General features: G+C 44.6%; 2 protein-coding genes across 3 annotated transcripts in view; both read left to right on the forward strand.

Moving 5' to 3' along the window:
* Nucleotides 1-259: 259 nt before the first annotated feature.
* On the forward strand, nt 260-12,313 carry HSDL1 (hydroxysteroid dehydrogenase like 1). Of its 2 annotated transcripts, none has more exons than XM_034425488.3 (5): nt 260-406; nt 2,885-3,148; nt 5,052-5,497; nt 9,410-9,637; nt 11,340-12,313. In XM_034425488.3, exons 2-5 carry the CDS (start codon nt 2,929-2,931, stop codon nt 11,418-11,420), a joined length of 975 nt encoding a protein of 324 aa, XP_034281379.2. In that variant the 5' UTR covers nt 260-406; nt 2,885-2,928; the 3' UTR covers nt 11,421-12,313. The 2 variants fall into 2 exon arrangements, with proteins under 2 accessions (XP_034281379.2, XP_034281380.2); XM_034425489.3 differs by having other exon boundaries at nt 302-406; nt 2,912-3,148; nt 11,340-11,819.
* A 4,101-nt stretch (nt 12,314-16,414) lies between these two features.
* Nucleotides 16,415-19,269, forward strand: part of MBTPS1 (membrane bound transcription factor peptidase, site 1) — a 68,009-nt gene continuing 65,154 nt past the window's right edge. The window contains exon 1 of the mRNA XM_034425490.3: nt 16,415-16,746. The gene's annotated coding sequence lies outside the window, so the exon portion shown is untranslated. The remainder of the gene's footprint in view (nt 16,747-19,269) is intronic.

Here is a 19,269-nt window from a genome sequence, read left to right on the forward strand (position 1 = left end):
CAATTCATGACAATATTCGATTGCTTTAAATAGTTCTATTTCGAAAAGAGTCTCCAAGGGGTCAAGTAGAAACACGGTGTCTTTAAATTCTGTATTTATTTTTTTTTGTATTACACCGCGTTCAGGACCTGGAAGCTGGACATTTTGGAGGAGGAGGGGGGGAAAAAAGCGTCCTAAGGTTACATGGAAAAAATGGCTTGTCAATCCTACGGAATTGGATTCAGGGACCGTTACATTAGCCGGCTCCTTTCTAAACTCCGCGTTCCGGGTTTTCCTATTAGTTAGAATACAAGCTAGGTTTAAAAGAAAGGTTTTTAACCAATGGCAAAATTGGATTAAGAGGGAAGTTACAATCCTGCAGATGTTATATTGTGATGCAAAGCCCACCTGCATCCTAGAACACCTGGTAAGATCAATACAAGCCAAAACAAAATTGGGGATTTGTCCTTGTCTCTTTGCATTTTAAAAGCAATGACGGATGAGTCTGCTTATTTTTGCATCCTCTTTTTGCATCCAGTTATAATTGTTTAATTATGTTAATTGTTTAAAAATCATGTTTGAATAATCATGTTAGAATAATTGCCTGCCGCAATTAGAAAAATGTAAATTTCCGGGTCATTCCTTGAGCTAGCAAACTAGCAACCCCAAAGGATTCAAAGCAAAAATGGCATGGTTTTTTTAAAAAAATAATTGTTTGGACGGTGTTCCTGCCAGAAACTCAATTGCCATTGGATTAAGGGGCTCTGATTTCTAAGTAAATGGACACAAATCAGCCAGGTTGAGCTTGATTCAGCAATGGGGGGGGGAGGGCCAGGTGGGAGAGTTCAGTTGGGGTTTATAGGAGGGAAGGGGGAAAAAAAAGCCCTTTCAAAGAGATTCTGTCTTAATTGGCTTGCCTTAATCAGCCTAGGAATTAATTCTTGCTGTTCTCAAGAGGATGCTTATGCCCTGCTTTTGCAATGATGGTGTGCCTTTGAAAAAAGATGTCGTTTATGAGTTTTGCTAACACGCCAGTCACGTGCCGGCTAAATGGGCAAAAAATGGCAAAATAGATGTCTTCCCCAAAATAAGACATCCCCTGATAATAAGCCCAATCGGGCTTTTAAGCTCATGGCAATAAGGCCAAGCGCTTATTTCAGGGTTCAACAAAATATAAGGCAGAGTCTTATTTTTGGGGAAACATGGTATCTATCTGTCATCTCTCTCTCTCAATCTTCCTCTCCTTCCCTCCCTGCTTCTCTCTCTCTCTCTCTCTCTCTCTCTCTCTCTCTCTCTCTCTCTCTCTCTCTCTCTCCCATTCCCCCCAAAATAAGGCATCCCCTGATAATAAGCCCAATCAAGCTTTTGAGAGTATGGCAATACGGCCAAGCGCTTATTTCAGGGTTCAAAAAAATATAAGACAGGGTCTTATTTTCAGGGAAACATGGTATCTATCTATCTGTCATCTCTCTCTCTCTCTCTCTCTCTCACTCAATCTTCCTCTCCTTCCCTCCCTCCTTCTCTCTCTCTCTCTCTCTCTCTCTCTCTCTCACACACACACACACACACACACACCTGTTTCCCCCAAAATAAGACATCCCCTGATAATAAACCCAATCGGATTTTTGAGTGCATGGCAATAAGACCAAGCACTTATTTCAGGGTTCAAAAAAATATAAGACAGGGTCTCATTTTCGGGGAAACATGGTATCTCTCTCTCTCTCTCTCTCTCTCCCTCCCTCCCTCCCTCCCTCTCTCTCTTTCTAAACTGTTTCCCCCAAAATAAGACATCCCCTGATAATAAGACCAATCGGGCTTTTGAGTGCATGGCAATAAGGCCAAGCACTTATTTCAGAGTTCAAAAAAATATAAGACAGGATCTTATTTTCGGGGAAACATGGTAGATAGATAGATGGAAATAGACAGATATACAATAGAGATGGATGATGGATGGATACGATTAGATGGATGGATGGATGGATAGATGGTTGGATGGATGGATGGAAGGAAGGAAAGGAAGGAAGGAAGGAAATAGACTGACAGGTTCTATACAGTATTCTATATTCTATATTCAGTATTCCATATTCTATATTCTATTCTATGAAGCCAGCTTTCTATATTCTATGCAGTATTCTATATTCAGTATTCTATATTCTATATTCTATTCTATGAAGCCAGCTTTCTATATTCTATATAGTATTCTATATTCTATTCCATGAAGCCAATATTCTATAGTCTATACAGTATTCTATATTCAGTATTCTATATTCTATTCTATGAAGCCAGCTTTCTATATTCTATACAGTATTCTATATTGTATATTCTATTCTACAAAGCCAGCTGCCTCCATTGACTTCACTCGTTGGTAGCTGGCTGGGAAGCAAGGGTGAAATCTACTTACCTTCCTTACCCGTTCGGAAGTGCATGCACCGCGCACACCTTCTTCATGCGCACACAGTCATGTGCGCGTGCACACCTACGCATGCACAGAAGGTAAAAAAACATTACTTCCTGGTTAAAACCAGAAAGTAATGACACCCGGGCGGCAATCGCTACTGGATCGCTGAACCAGAGGGGAAAATCGCTACCGGATCAAGCGATCCGGTCCGATCCAGGAGCATTTCACCCCTGCTGGGAAAGTTTCAAATGGCGATCCCATGACCCCCCAAACACTGCAATTATCCTAAATACATGCCAGTTGCCAAGAGCGCAAATTCTGATTATGTGACCATGGGGATCCTGTGACGATTGTTAAGTATGAGGACTGGTTATTAAAAGTCACTATTTTCCAGTGTCATCGTAACTTTAAATGGTTGCTAAACGATTGTTTGTAAAATACAGGATTGCCTATATTTCACATAAATTCATCCTAACTGATACCTCTCGTGTTTTTTCCCCTTTCAAGATAATTTATTTAGTTCAATTTATTTAGTTCAATTTCCGGTTGCAATGGCTGCGGTGGACAGTTTCTCCCTGTTGATGCGGGAGATCGGACGCTCCTACCACTACTGCGTGGAGATGCTAGCGGTTGTGGGAGCTTTCTACGCAAGCAAGGTGTGCATTACCGTTTTGAGTGACACCTACGTGCTGATCAGGGTGCATTTCGTTCCACGCATCTTTGGCCGGCCTGACTTAAGCAAGCGGTATGGAAAATGGGCTGTGGTCACAGGTAAGAACTCTCCCTTCCTCCCCTCCTGCCCATGGCTTTATGTATAATTTCTCCGACAAAATAACAAGAATTATAATATTTTGAATATCCTACTGTTAAAGTAAAGCTGGGCTTCTGCTTTCATATTTTTCATTCGGTGTAGGTACAGGCCAGAGTTTCTCAACCTCAGCAACTTTGAGATCTATGGACTTCCAACTCCCAGAATTCCCCAGCCAGCTTTGAGATCTATGGACTTCAACTCCCAGAATTCTTAGCTTCGCTGGCTGAGGAATTCTGGGGATTGAAATCCACAGGTCTTAAAGTTACCGAGGTTGAGAAGCACTGGCCTGTACCTACGCAGATCAAAAAATCTGAAAGCAGCAGATGCCTAGCTTTAGGTTAACAGAAGGATATTTAAAATATTATGATTTGTAACTTCGTAACTTTAAGATCTGTGGACTTCAATTCCCAGAATTCCCTAGCCTATAGCTGGCTGGGGAATTCTGGTAGTTGAAGTCCACAGATCTTAAAAGTTGCTGAGACTGAGAAACACTGGCCTGTACCCACGCAGAATGAAAAATCTGAAAGCAGCAGATGCCTAGCTTTAGGTTAACAGAAGGATATTCAAAATATTATCTTTGGTAGCTGGTAATTGGTACCTACACAGAATGAAAAATCCAACGGTTAGAATGAAAAGGCTAAGAAGTGTTAGCTGCCAGAGGCATTGGAGTCATTGGCTGAAATGCTCTGATGTTACAGGAGGATACTGGACATTCCAAATACAGGAAGTCCTCAACTTACAACCATTTGTTTAGTGACTGTTAGAAGTTACAACTTCGGCAGAGAAAAAAAGTGACGTATGACTGTTTTTCACACTTATGACGGTTGCAGCATCCCTATGGTCATGTGATCAAATTGGGATGCTTGGTAACTGGTTCATATTTAGGAAGGTTGCGGTATCCTGGGGTCATATGATCCCTTTTGCGACCTTCTGACAAGCAAAGTCAATGGGGAAGCCAGATGTTTACTTTACATCTGTGTTACTAACTTAACTAACTGTTACTAACTTAAATGCAGTGATTCATTTAACAACTGTGGCAGAAAGTGGCCACAGTAAAGTGGAGGCAAAACTCACTTAACAACTGTTGCGCTTAGCAACAGAATTGTTGGGTTCAATTGTGGCCGTAAGTTGAGGAGTACCTGTAGCTGAAATGTGGAATGTTAAGAAAAAGGCTGGCTGGGGAATTCTGGGAATTGAAGTCTTCCAAGTTGCCAAGGTTGAAAAACACTGGTAGATGTTTGGCTTGGCCGATCGATTTTTCCTTCCTGGCAAGAGGATTTCCTGTATCCTCTGCCTTCTATTGTTGTGGCCTATCGGCTGCCAGCCCCATCCAGCAGCCAAATCAGAGGAGGAGGCGTGGGAGTTGGGGTCAGCATCAAGGCAACCTGGGAGCTCCGAGGGGGAAGAGGGCATGGAGCTGGCAGAGAGAGAGAGAGAGACAAAGGTGGAGCCTGGGCCGTCTGTCAGCCCTCAGATGGAGAGTCAACAGCCCCCAGGTCTGGAGGTGGCTGATGAGGAAGAGGAGGAACAGCTGGGTCCAGTGCCTGATGCACAGATACGCAGAAGGCAGAGGAGAGGAGAGCAGTGGAAATCTATGAGCCGGTCCTTGGGATGGAAGAGCCACCTCTGCTAGCGAAACCCCACCCTAGCTCTGGGGATAAAAGGCAGGGGGCGGAGATGAATAGGTGTGGCAGACAACTATTCATCTCCCTACCGGACAGACTTGTTAGCCTATGGTGAGGAGGAAACTTTTTGCTGGGGCTTCCGGCGCTCCTAATAAAGGAATCTTTGAGTTCACTTCAGAGGGTTTGTCGTGTTTGGGGAGCTGGGTCAGAACACTCATGGGTCTCTGCTTCCTTGCAGATGGAACCTCGGGCATTGGCTTTTCCTACGCTAAAGAGCTGGCCGGTTGTGGAGTTGACCTCATCTTGATTAGCCGGAACCGGGAAGAATTAGAAGCTTCTGCTAAAGAGATCATGGAGACTTACAACATCAGCACCGTGACTGTCGTGACGGATTTTAGCAGGGGCCGTGAGGCCTATCCGGTCATTAAGAAGGTTCTGGAAGGCAAAGAGATTGGCGTCTTGGTCAACAATGTCGGCGTCCTTAACCCTCTGCCCGATTCCTTCACCAGTTTGACGGAGGCTCAGATTTGGGAGTTCATCAATGTAAATATTGGAGCCGCCAACATGATGGCGCACCTGGTGTTGCCGGGCATGGTGCAGAGGAAGAAGGGGGCCATTGTCAACATTTCTTCTATCAGCTGCTGCAATCCTTGTCCCCAGTATACAGCATATTCGGCCTCCAAGGTATACCTCAACAGGGAAAAAGGATGCCAGTTTGGTGTTAATTTCCTAAACCAGGGGTCAGCAACCTGCGGCTCCAGAGCCACATGCGGCTCTTTGGGCCCTCTGCTATGGCTCCCTGTCAGGTGATCCCACCACTGGCTGGCCTCACCCTCCCCTCCCGGTCACTCCTCTCCTGGCCTGAGAAGGTAAGGGCGTCAGGGGATAGAGAAGCGGCCAGGGCAGAGACATAGAGAGATACAGAGAGAGGGGGGAGGGAGGAGGGAGGGGGGAGGGAGGGAGGGGAGAGAGATATGGGTTTTGTGGTTCCCGGGGTTTTTTAACAACTGGTTCTCTGCCCTAATGACCGGCTGGGTAGGCGTGGCTATGGGGGGGGTGTCATGTGACTGGTGGAAGTGAGTGACATCGAGTTGGCTACGCCCACTCAGGTTTTGTGGCTCCCGGTGTTTTCTTTTCTGTGGGAAACGGGTCCAAATGGCTCTTTGAGTGCTTAAGATTGCAGACCCCTGTCCTAACCGGTCCTTTGGTGAAGAGGACTCTGGTTGGCACCTGAGGCGATGGTTGCTCCCTCATTCACCAAGAGCCTTGGTGGCGCAGCAGACTAAAGCACAAGTAACACCAGCTGCCTGCAACTACTGCAAGTTCAATCTCACCAGGCTCAAGGTTGAATCAGCCTTCCATCCTTTCGAGGTAGGTAAAATGAGGACCCAGTTTGTGGGGGCAATTAGCTGACTTTGTATAAAAAAGAACACCGCTTAGTGGGGGGCGAAAGCCCTACTAACCAGGTATATACAAAAGTATGACGGCTATTGCATAACGCACTGTAAGCCGTCCTGAGTCTCCGGAAAAGGGCGGCATATAAATCGAACCAATAAATAAATAAATAAATTTTAACTTTAAGAGTACAATTTCCCTATCAAGAAGGTACTAAAAGGGCAGCAACTGTAGCGCTTCAAGGTATTGGTTCTCATCTTCAAAGCGCTCCATGGCTTAGGGCCCGGTTATTTACGAGACCACCTTTTGCCTCCGATAACCTCCCACTGGCCAATACGGTCCCCCAGAGAGGGTCTCCTCAGGGTGCCGTCGGTCAGGCAATGTCGGCTGGCGACCCCCAGGGGAAGAGCCTTCTCTGTGGGGGCACCCGCCCTCTGGAATGAGCTACCCCCAGGGATACGACTGATCCCGGACCTCCGGACCTTCCGCCAGACCCTGAAGACTTTTTTATTTCAGCAAGCCGGGCTGGGTTAAAAAATCTTTTAATTGGGGAATTTTATGGGTAAGGGGTTTTAAATTGGGGAAGCCAAAGATAAATTTAATCTCGTTTTTATAGTATTTTAATGTTTGCATTGTGTGTTTTTTAATTTTGGCTGTTCACCGCCCCGAGTCCTTCGGGAGAGGGGGTGGAATAAAAATTTAAATAAATAAATAAATAAATAAATAAATAAATAAATAAATAAATAAATAAATAAATAAATAAATAAATAAATAAATAAATAAGAGAAGGCAGAGCTTGTGAGGGTGGAGTTAAGCGTGTCATCAGCCTAGAGTCATTGCGTTCCCACAAATGGTCTAAGTCCAGTAAAGGAGAATATCTGTAGCTCAGGGTTGAAACGAAGGCTCCTGGGCACTCTCTGAGCTTGATTGTCTCCCTCCAGATGTTTCATTACCCAAACTAGGTAACACAATAAACGATGATGCTGCTGCCTACTTTGGCCAATGAAATGTCTTCAGGAAAACAACCAGCTCAGAACAACCAAAACCTAAGTCCAATCCCTCCTGAATTCCATTAGCCCTTTTCTAACGCCAATTTAATATTGGACTTTAGCTGTCTAGATTCTTGCGCATAGAATTGAGCATTAAAGCTTTGAACTGCAACTTAACGTATGGTCCTGATCCTTTTGTGCCTGATAGCAGTTCCCCATTTTGGAGGTGCTTAAGTAGATTGGGAGAAGATCCCATCTCTACCCCCATTTACATATTGGCCCTTTGTATCCAGTTTGTTGTTTTTAATGTTTTAATTTATTAATGCTCAATGTTTTTAATTGTTTTTGATATTTGTTTTATATTGTTGTAATGTAAGCCATCCAGAGTTGCTGGATAGTGAGATGGGTGGCATATATAAATTTAATAAATACTACTAATAATAATTTACCCAGAGTAATAAAGTGGGTTCTCGAGTAGAGCATGGACTTCAGCTAGGGAAAACCCCAAGGAATCCACATTTTATCTACCAGATAATCCTCAAAATATGACTGTAATGGAGTCTACCTATAATGGACGTGACAGGAGGGAGGGAGGGAGGGAGGGAGGGAAGGAAGGAAGGAAGGAAGGAAGGAAGGAAGGAAGGAAGGAAGGAAGGAAGGAAGGAAGGAAGGAAGGAAGGAAGGAAGGGACTACAGTACCCGAAGTATTAATCATTTTGCCAGAGTTTGATAGCCTGATTCTTTGAAGCTTTTACAACTTGAAAAAACTGGATTTCTTTGAATTGTCCACCCTGAGCTATAACATGGTTAGTTTGATGTTAGAATTGGAGTTTGGTTATTTATTGGTTGATTCACACAGCAGGCTTAGTCAGGTCAAATCTGAGCAGCTGCAAGCAAATAAGAAGCTAATCTTACGTAGTGTTAACCTTGGTTGCGTATTTTTATGTCTTAACATATTTCACTCGATTTGTTTAATTGCTTTATGGGTTCATGGTTTTATGAGCATCCAGAAACGGAGTTAATTAAGTTGATCAATTAAATATACCATCTAGGGCAGTGATGATGAACCTTTTTGGCATGCGCCCGCTTGTTGGGGCCGCGCTCTGGAAAAGCAGAACTTCCGGATTCTAGCGCACATGCGCGCCCGACGGTCAGCTGGCCGGTGCGCATGCGTAGGCCGGTTTTCGGCACTGCCGCGCACATGAAGGAATCACACTCCGGAAAAGCCAAATTTATGGGTTCTGGTGTCCATGTGCATCTGACAATCAGCTGGCTGGTGCACATGTGCACACCAGTTTTCGGCACTGCCACGCACGTGAGGGTCAGCTGATTATCACACGTGCATGTGGTGCCAGAAACCCGGAAGACAAAACAGGTAAAGCTATGCGTGCCGGGCGACATGCTTTCATGTGCCACTTTGGACACACATGCCATAGCTTCAAGGTGCTAGTCCTCACCTATAAGGCCCTTCATGACTTAGGTCCGGGATATTTGCATGACCTTCTCCTGCCTGCCTCTCACCGTCCTGTTCGCTCACACAGGGCCGCTCTCCTCAGGGTTCCGACGGCGAGCCAATGTTTATTTATTTTTTATTTTATTTTACTTCAAATTTATATACCGCCCTTCTTCCTGGGAACTCAGGGCGGTGTACAGCCAGATAAAAACACATAATATAAACATTAAGAACAGATTAAAAGGAAATATCTCAATTTGACCAAAAATTTAAAAGACATACAAATTTAAAATCATTTAAAAGGATTTGTTAGGCCACCACAGCAATGTCACCTTGCTGTGCCCAGGGGTAGGGCGTTCTCTGTGGGTGCTCCCACCCTCTGGAATGAATTACCTACCGAGCTCCGGACGGCTCCTGATCTCCGCTCCTTCCGTCGGGACTTGAAGACTTGGCTTTTCAAACAAATAGGCTGAGACTGATTCCGGGCTTTATTATTTACTACTAATTAATTATTTGGATTAAATTATGATTTTATTGTACTTGTTTCTTAACTTGTGTTCGCCGCCCTGAGTCCTTCGGGAGAATGGCGGCATATAAATACATGTAATAAATAAATAAATAAATAAGAGTTTCGCCATCGCGGACCTAGGGAGTCAACCTGTGTTCCATCCTCACCCCTGGTCCCCTCTTACATAGTCTAAAGCCAGAATTTCATTTCTTTTAACGGTTGTCCCCCTCCTCTTCATTTATTCTCCACAGACTTACCTGGATCACTTCAGCAGATCCCTTCACTATGAATATGCCCCTCAGGGCATTTTCATTCAGAGCTTAATTCCGTTCTTCGTTTGCCCCAACGTGACAAAGCTGAGTAGCACCCTCTCCAAAATGAGCTTTTTCGTGCCTTCTCCGGAGGTGTATGCTTGTCACGCCGTCACCACCCTCGGAGTCTCCCCAAGGACCACAGGATATTGGCCACATGCGCTTTTGGTGAGATTTGCTTTTTCTGTCGCTTCTTTTGTATTTTTCTCTCGCGGTGGCTAGGATCAAAAGGCCCAAGATTGGGCAGGAGTTGAAACATGAGCTAAGCAGCCTTTCGCAGGTGAGATTCCCTGAGGGATTGAAAATAAAAGTAAAATAACCCAGCATGTTTTCAATTTAGCACACCACACAACATTAGCTAGCTTTTGTGTTGCTGGGGAGTTGTAAGCACTGCAACCCAATGGCCAGCTTTGTATTGCAGTGAAATGTGGGTTGCGTAGGGTAGAGAGCAGGGGTGAAATCTAAAATTTGTTACTACCGGTTCGGTGGGCGTGGCTTGGTGGGGGGGGGATAATGTGAGTGAATCGGCGTGGCCAACTTTTTTTTTTTTTTTACTTTTAAAAGCATTTTTTCTACAACCTTAAGAGGTTGCAGGAAAAAATGCTTTTAGAAGCTTCTGATGATCAGGCAACTCAGCTGGTATCGCCAGAGGCTTTTAAAGGCATTTTTTTCCCTACAACCTCTTTGGCTGAAGGGGTTGCAAAAAAAAATGCTTTGAAAAGCCTCTGACGATCCCAGCTGAGCTGCGTGATCATCAGAGGCTTTTTTTTTTTACTTTTAAAAGCATTTTTTTGACCGAAGAGGCTGTAAAAAAAAAATGCCTTTAAAGTAAAAAAAAACAGCCTCTGATGATCGTGTAGCTCAGCTGGGCATTTGGGGGGGGCAGGGATTTTTGCTACCGGTTCTCCGAACCACCCGCCTCCATCGCTACCGGATCGGGTGATCCGGTCCGAACCAGGAGCATTTCACCCCTGGTAGAGAGAAATTGGTATTGTGAAGTTTTTGCATTGGTTGCCATATTTATGCCAGGGTTTCCTGAAGAAAATTTCGATTTCCGAATTGCAAAATTATTTCAAGGGTTTCTTCAGGATAAAGAGGTTGAAAAAGGTTGAGCCACTGCCTTAAAGTGCAGTGATAGATAACAGAATACCAGAGTTGGAAGGGACCTTGGAGGTCTTCTAGTCCAACCCCTGCTCAAGCAGGAGACCCCATACCATTTTGGACTAAAGACTGTCCAGTCTCTTCTTGAAAACCTCCAGTGATGGAGCACCCACAGCTTCTGAAGGCAAGTCATTCCACTGGTTAATTGTTCTAACTTCAGGAAATTTCTTCTTAATTCCTGGTTGCTTCTCTCTTTGATTAATTTCCATCCCTTGCTTCTTGTCCTGCCTTCGGGTGCTTTGGAGAATAGGTTGACCCCTTCCTCTCTGTGACAGCCCTTCAAATATTGGAAGGCTGCTATCGTGTCTTCCCTGGTCCTTCTCTTTGTTAGACTACTAGATATTCCCTGTTCCTGCAACTGTACTTCATATGTTTAAGCCTTTAGTTGCTTACTGTAGGGCAGGGGTCCCCAGCTGGCTGGAGAATTCTGGGAGTTGAAGTCCACAAGTCTTAAAGCTGCCAAGTTTGAAGACCTCTGCTGTAGGTCTTGCTTTATTTTATTGCTCAAGGTCTGTAAAAGTTTCTACCTTTTCCTATGGAAAAGGAAGGAATAGGAAGATCTGGAATAGAAACAAATTCTGAACCATTTTGGATTTTATTTTATTTTGCTGTGGTAAACAGGATTATCGTTAACTCTTTAGTTATAGATGAAGTTGTCTTATAAATTCTTCTGTGTGGAAAAAAAAAACCCCTTTCTTTTATCTTGCAGATGATTTTTGCAAGGTTTGTCCCTGAATGGTTCTGGGCTTGGATGGTACCCAGAATAAAATATTGCCAGAAGTCACTTTGAAAAAAAAAAATGCCTGTGAAGATCTTGCCTTGAGCACCGATAACATCTGGAAGATTAGACGGACTGTAGCTGCAAAATCCTGATTTCTTTGCAGGAATCCTTTCTTGCTTGCGTTATTTCTTTGAAATCATGTACTCAAGACTCGAAGGAAGTTTAGTTTGGACGTAGCTGAAAGAAAACACTTGAAACAAACTTTTAGAGAGCTGGTATAGTATTCTCCACCCCAACTCTCCATCATTTATGTAGAGTTCTTCTTGGCTCCTCAGTGAAAGACACAAGAAACCTGTGGATGATGGAGAAATTGAGTTGTTGAAGAACTTGGGTTCCAGAAGAGCAAAAAAAAAAAAAAAAGAAAGAAAAATCTGCCAATAGGGCATTGTAGATCAACTTTCTCCAACCTCGTGCGCTGGGCTACAACGCTCATCAACCCCAACTGAGTTCCCTCTGGTGGGAGTTTGATGCAACATTACCCTCAAAGCTACCCCAGTTACAACTGTTCAGCGGAGATGTCCTTCTTCAAATCAGTGCGATCTTCTGCTTTTATCAGGAAATTATTGTTGTATGTATGGTGTCCACTTTGGAATGGCCAGTGCTGTGATGGATGTTAGGATCTCAGCTGACACGGCTGTCCCGTGGGGCTGTTGGTGGCCCAGAGTCCTTAACTTTTCAGGCTCACAAGGCTAAGGGCTGCCATACAGGTTCCTCGGCAACTTCTCAAAACTGCCTTGCTCCAGAGGTGTCAGTCTCTGGAACGGAAACAAATTCTGAGCTGTTCTGGGTTTTCTTTTATTTTACTGCAGTAAATAGGATTAGTGTGAACATTTGTAGCTGTAGATGAAGTTATTTTATGAATTCGTCTGTAGGGAAAAAAATACATGTCTTATTCCCTCCCAGTCTAGTAATCCTTGATTTTGATTTTGATTTTATTGGATTTATATACTGCCCTACTCCCGAAGGACTCAGGGCGGTGAACAGCCACAGAATAAAACACATAAATACAAAAATTTAAAATAGAATAAAAACAAATTAAATAATTTAGCTGAGACAAATTTAAAATACCCAATAATTTAAAAACAAATTAAAATTTACATTTAAAAGGGGAAAAGATTTAGGCCAGGCCAGCTTGATGAAATAAGAAAGTCTTGAGCGCGCGATGGAAGGTGCGCAGATCCGGGATCCTCCGTATCTCCGGGGGGAGGTCATTCCAGATCGTAGGTGCCCCCACAGAGAAGGCTCCATCCTGCTGGCTGGAAGGGAAGAGAGTGGTAATATCTAAAGCAGCGGTCACCAACTGGTGGTCCGTGGACCACCGGTGGTCTGTGAGAAAATTTTGGTGGTCCACAGAAAAATAATTTGCATTTTTGATATTGCACTAAATCAGGGGTCCTCAAACTACGGCCCCTGGGACAGATACGTGCAATGAACGTTTGTGTTGCTGCAGAGAGTCTCCCCCTTTGGGGTCTTTTTGTGCGGGTTGGAGGGGGGCAGAAATTCCAACTTGGGATCTGCTTCAGCCTCCTGGTGTGGGGCTTTGGGCGAAGGCTGGAGGGAAGCACCGCTGGAGGCAAAGAGCCGGAGGGCCTCGTTCCAGTGGGATTGCATCATGGCCTGGAACCGGCTGACCATCTCAGCCCGCTGAGCCTCCAGGCACCGGTACCCGGCCTTGCACTCCTGCAGGTCTTCCCTCTGCTTGGAAAGCCTATGCTTCTAGTCCTCAGCGAGGTGCTTCTGCTGAGCCTTCTTCTTGGCCAGATCCAATTTGAACTGAGCTGTTTTGCCAACTCTTTCGCATGTGGCTGCTTAGCTTCAACAACTGCTTCCTGTTGGGGCCCTAAGGAGCCTGGGTGGGAAGGCGAGGAGTGGCTGGGAAGGGAGGAGTGAGTAGAGGACGGCAAGGCGCCCCTCGACATGAGTGACATTGAGTTGGCCATCGAGTTGGCCACGCCCACCAAGTCACATGACCACCTGGCCACACCCACCCAGCCAGTCATTAGGCAGATCATATTAGTGGTCCGTGGATTTTAAAATTATGAATTTAGTGGTCCCTGAGGTCCGAAAGGTTGGGGACCCCTGATCTAAAGTGTATCTAAAGTGGGTCGATCAATCAGTTGTAAGAGGGTCCTGAACAATTTGATTTAAGCATCAATTTAGGCTTAGTTTCTGTGAAAGCTGTCACAGAAATATGAACAGCTCTGTTTCCCAATATTTTGGGGACAGGACACATAGGAATGAAAACCGTTACAGCGGTGTAAAAGTAAAGCAGCTTAATAAGGGTTATAAACAGTGCTAGCAGCTGTAGACCCGTATTGTATATCCTGTTTAGCCCTGATTTGTGAATCATGGTTTATTTAGTGAATAAATAAACCAGGGGTGAAATCCAGCAGGTTCTGACAGGTTCTGGAGAACCGGTAGCGGAAATTTTGAGCAGTTCGGAGAACCAGCAAATATCACCTCTGGCTGGCCCCAGAGTGGGGAGGGAATGGAGCTTTTGCAGTATCCTTCCTCTGCCACGCCCACCAAGCCACACCATGCCCAAGCCATGCCCACAGAACTGGTAGTAAAAAAAATTGGATTTCACCACTAAAATAAACCCACTTGCTTGGGACGAACTCTTTACTTAATATTCTAAAACAAAGGCAAAGATGCCACAGGATAGGTTGGTTATTTATTACCCTGTTTTCCCTAAAATAAGACATCCCCTGATAATAAGACCAATCAGGCTTTGAGCGCATGGCAATAAGGCCAAGCGCTTATTTCAGGGTTCAAAAAAGTATAAGACAGGGTCTTATTTTCGGGGAAACACGGTAGATGTCATAACGAGCTCCCAAGATCTAACCCCATTAATAAATTCATATTTTTTTTTTCTTCAGTTAGGAGATTTGCTGGCTGTGCAAAACTATTTAAAAAGATAAGCCAGAAGTCACTTAGTCCTCAAAACAAATAGAGGGAACCTTCTGTTTTCTATCGAGCAGTACTTTCTACCATGTATTATAATTATACCTGGAATTATAGTCATGCTATCAAACTGAACTGGATCATATTTTATTCTTTTAGAGTCTTTTAGCCATAATGTCAAGAGGTTTGAACTGATGTTTGTTTGCTTTAGTAAAGGCTTACTCCTCTGGAAATATTTGTGATTCGTGTGTGTGTGTGTGTGTGTGTGTGTGTGTGTGTGTAGTTTTCCTCTAGCCAGGTTTTTCCTATGTAACCAAGGTTTTTCTGCAGCCCTAGCTCAGTGGAATCACATCCACTCAATTCTGGGCATTTTTTCTTTCTGGCAGCCAGCAAGCTCTTGCTGCCTGGTGAGAGACTTATATAGATCTATTTCTGGCTCGTTAGCCATCATCAGTAAGCCACACCCACATCTCATGTATCCTCCCTGTAAAGGTACAATATCTATTTTCTTACTTCTTCGTAGGATTTATGTGTGTTTTTTCCTCTAGCCAGGTTTTTCCTACGTAACCAAGGTTTTTCTGAAGCCCTAGCTCAGTAGAATCCAGAAATAGATCTATATAAGTCTCTCACCTGGCCGCAAGAACTTGCTGGCTGCCAGAAAGAAAAAAAGCCCAGAATCGAGTGGATGTGATTCTACTGAGCTAGGGCTGCAGAAAAACCTTGGTAATGTAGGAAAAACCTGGCTAGAGGAAAAAACGTGTGTGTGTGTGTGTGTGTGTGTGTGTGTGTACAGTTAATATCTCGGGTTTCTTCCCGTGTAATGGCAAACATATCCCTAGAAGGGTAGCAGCGACGTTTCGACAAAATCACATTTGTCATCTTCTGACAAATGTGATTTTATCGAAACATCGCTGCTACCCTTCTAGGGATATGTTTGCCATTACACGGGAAGAAACCCGAGATATTAACTGTACACACATATATACCCGTGAAAACTTAAATATATATATATATATATATATATATATATATATATATATATATATGTATGTATGTATGTATGTATGTATGTATGTATGTATGTATGTATGTATATGTATATATTACTGTGTTTCCATTAGGACTAACAATCACAACAGTTAATAGAAATAAAACAGAAGCTAAACCATAGAGTTTAAAAAATGGCAATAGAGTAATTAAGAATACAAAAGGTAAAATATACAATAAATGAATTTACATGGGAAAAAGATGTATGAATTAAAATATTTTCTGCATTTTGGACAGAATGGCAAAACAGCACCATTTTAATATCTAAATATATATTCCCGAGCATCCTTATTCCGAACAGAACAAATGCTAGTAGAACAGAACAGAACAGAACAGAACAAAATAGAATCATAGAGCTGGAAGGGACCTTGGAGGTCGTCTAGTCCAACTCCCTGCTCAAGCAGCAGACCCTATACATTTCAGGTAAATAGTTGTCCAATCTCTTCTTTAAAACCTCCAGTGCAACAGGGATGAAATCCAGCAGGTTCTGACAGGTTCTGGAGAACCGGTAGGGGAAATTTTGAGTACTGTGGAGAACTGGCAAATGCCACCTCTGGCTGGCCCCAGAGTGGGGTGGGAATGGAGCTTTTGCAATATCCTTCCCCCAGGAGTGGGGTGGGAATGGAGCTTTTGCAATATCCTTCCCCTGGAGTGGGGTGGGAATGGAGATTTTGCAATATCCTTCCCCTGGAGTGGGGTGGGAATGGATATTTTGCAATATCCTCCCCTGCCACGCCCACCAAGCCACGCTCACCTTGCTTGTATAAACGTTTATTATATATGATCATATAGAATAACAGGTCACATGGCAGCGTGTCAACTCCAATATTCGCAGTTGCTGCGAGGAAAATTCCTATATAACTTAATTTAGCTTTTTAATCAAGTTGGATACTATACTTTTCAGAGGCTTCCAACTTGCAATTCCTATTATTCACAGCAATGCCGCTGAAAGGTGCTGGGAGTTGTAGTCCACAACAAAAGGGTTTCCCGGTTAGGAGGAAAGCTGCCGGCGTGCCCTTCATTTGCCTTCCAGACTACACGTCCCACAAGGCATAGCGGCGCCGGCCGACGGCCCGAAGGCGCGCTCTCTCACTGAAAAAGGCCCCGTGCGGCCACCGTCCCTTGGCTCTTAAAAACGCAACTCCGCCTGCGCGTTGGGAAATGTAGTTCTTCCGGCCGTCCAGTTCTTCATGGGGGAACGGCGCCGGGACTACACATCCCGGCAGGCACCGCGCTTGACCGTCGCCCGTTTTTTTTTTCTCTTCATGGAAGGAGCTTCTCGGACGCTACTTGGACCGAGCGGAGGCTCCGGCTGAGGGGAAGGAAGAGCCGCGCTCGGAGCTCGTGGCGCCAAGCCGGAGGCCCCGAAGCGTTGAGGCGGCGGGTAAGTCGGAGCGGGCCGGGGTGAGGGGAGGGAGCGGGCTGAGAGGACTCCGCGGCCCTTTTTAGGCCCCCGGTTGGACTTCGCGGCCCGGTTCGGCTCCCAAGGAAGGAATGAAGGAGGGATCGGTCCGAGGCTGCAGGTTTCCCCCAATCAGGAGGTCGGAGGGGGCTGGGAAAAGGGCGGGATCGGGAATAAGGACAGTCCTCGATTTACGACCGCGACGGAGCCCAACGTTTCCGTTGCTAAGCGAGACAGTTGCTAAGCGAACCCATGTCCCGCTTTACGACCTTTCTCGCCCCAGTGGTTAAGCGAGTCACTGCGGTGGTTGAGGGAGTATTACGGTGGTTAAGTGAATCCCCATTGACTTTGCTTGTGAGCCGTTTCGCAAAAAGGGGATCTACGCTGCGGCTCGCCGTAAAGGCGAGTCACTTGGCCCCAGCGTCCCAATGCAAACCGCGTGACTGTGGGGAAGGGCTGCAACGGTCATAAGGTAGGCGCGAAAGGGGGGGGTCAAAAGTCAATTTTCGGTGGGGGGAGGGGCCGGTGCTGTTGTGACTTCGAACGGTTGCTAAATGAGCTGTCGTAAGTCGAGTACTGCCTGCAGTGGGGTTGGGGAGAGCAGGCTGGGGTTCCCAGCACGATCCCCGGTGCAGATCCAGGCATCGGGTGAGCTTTGGCTCTCTCTGGACTTGCTGCATCTCAACAGGGTTTGTGGATTATAAACAGCAGGTAAGGACAGCTGAGAAGATCATAGGAAGACAGGGGTGTCAAACTCATGTCATCACGGCAACGTCACGTGACTATCGGGACTTTCCCCCCCCCCTTTCGCTAAACCGGCTGTGAGCCGGGAGTTTGACAGCCCTGCTCTAAGACCTCTCCCTTTTTTTTTTTTACAGAGGCACAATGCCTCAGATAGAAAGTCCCTACAGAGAGTGGTAAGGACAACAGAGAAGATTATAGGAAGGTCGCTTCCCATTATTCAGGATGCAGCTTATAAGTGCTGTGTTCTTAGAGCTTGAAGCATTGTTAGAGACCCCACACACCCACTTCACGGTCTGTTTCTGTTGCTCCCCTCTGGGAGAAGGTTTTGAAGTATCTGTAGCAGGACTACCAGATTCTGTAACAGCTTTGTTCCCTATGCCATCATCAAAGTGACAATAAAGTTGTTATTCTATTCACTCTACTCTAGTAGGAGTAGAGGATTCCGATTCCTATTCCTATTCCTATTCCTATTCCTATTCCTATTCCTTAATTTAATTAAGTAAAGGATTCCTATTCCTATTCCTATTCCTTAATTTAACCTAATTTAACTTTCCTCTATTCTATTCCTCTCTACTCTACTCTTTTTCTAGTCTATATTCTCTTCTATATTTCTATTCCATTCCATTCCACTCCATTCTTTGTCTATTCTATTCTATTCTATTCTATTCTATTCTATTCTATTCTATTCTATTCTATTCTATTCTATTCTATTCTATTCTATTCTATTCTATTCTATTCTGTAACTCAACTCAACTCAACTCAACTCAACTCAACTGCCTTTAGAAATAGGCACACTGGCTCCAGCTCAAGTCCGTAGACATGGGCACACTGATTTGTTTATTAGATATTTATCCCACCTTTATTGTTGTATAAGTAACTCAAGGCAGGGAACACATACAGCATTCTTTCCTCCTATTTCCCCCCACACCAACAACCCTTTGAGGTGAGGTGGGCTGAGAGGCCCCAAGTCATCCAATTGGCTTTCATGCCTAAGGCAGGACTAGAATTCAGTGTCTCTTGGTTTCTAGGCCGGCACCTTAACCACTACTTGAACTGACTTCATTTCAGTCTGCAGAGTTGGACAATCTGGTTTCATCTCAGTCTGCAGCTGGGCAAACCGGCTTCATCTCAGTTTACAGACGTGGACAATCTGGCTTCATCTCAGTTTGCAGAGTTGGACAATCTGGTTTCATCTCTGCAGAGTTGGGCAAACTGGCTTCATCTCAGTCTGCAGAGTTGGACAATCTGGTTTCATCTCAGTCTGCAGTTGGGCAAACTGGCTTCATCTTAGTTTACAGACGTGGACAATCTGGCTTCATCTCTGTAGAGTTGGGCAAACTGGCTTCATCTCAGTCTGCAGAGTAGGGTGCATTAGTTTGAGTTTTGCATAAAGGAGCTTTAAGAAGTCATTTGTAAGTCAAGGTTTCTTCTCGTGATTTCTTATATACTTCATCTCTGGTTGTTCGCTTTCTAAATCTAATATGTACTTCCCTTGCCAATTAATGTCTTCTTATGTAATTAGTATTTACCGGTAAATTTCATCAATCTGTCCTCTTATTTCTGTCTTATTCTTCTGTATTATTTCTGACACTATTTCCATCATCTTTTCTCCCAGATCTTCATCTTTCTCCTCAGCTATGTTTTGGAAACGCAGGAAATACGAAGCTTTCTCCCATTCCAACATCGCTATTGAGTCTGAAAGTTGCTTATTTAATTGTAGAGATTTCTGCTCCAGTGTGTCCATTTTTGTCTCTACTTGGT

This window comes from Pantherophis guttatus, chromosome 11 (genome assembly GCF_059756535.1).
Source record: "Pantherophis guttatus breed Tessera chromosome 11, ASM5975653v1, whole genome shotgun sequence".
In the NCBI taxonomy this organism is placed as follows: domain Eukaryota; kingdom Metazoa; phylum Chordata; class Lepidosauria; order Squamata; family Colubridae; genus Pantherophis; species Pantherophis guttatus.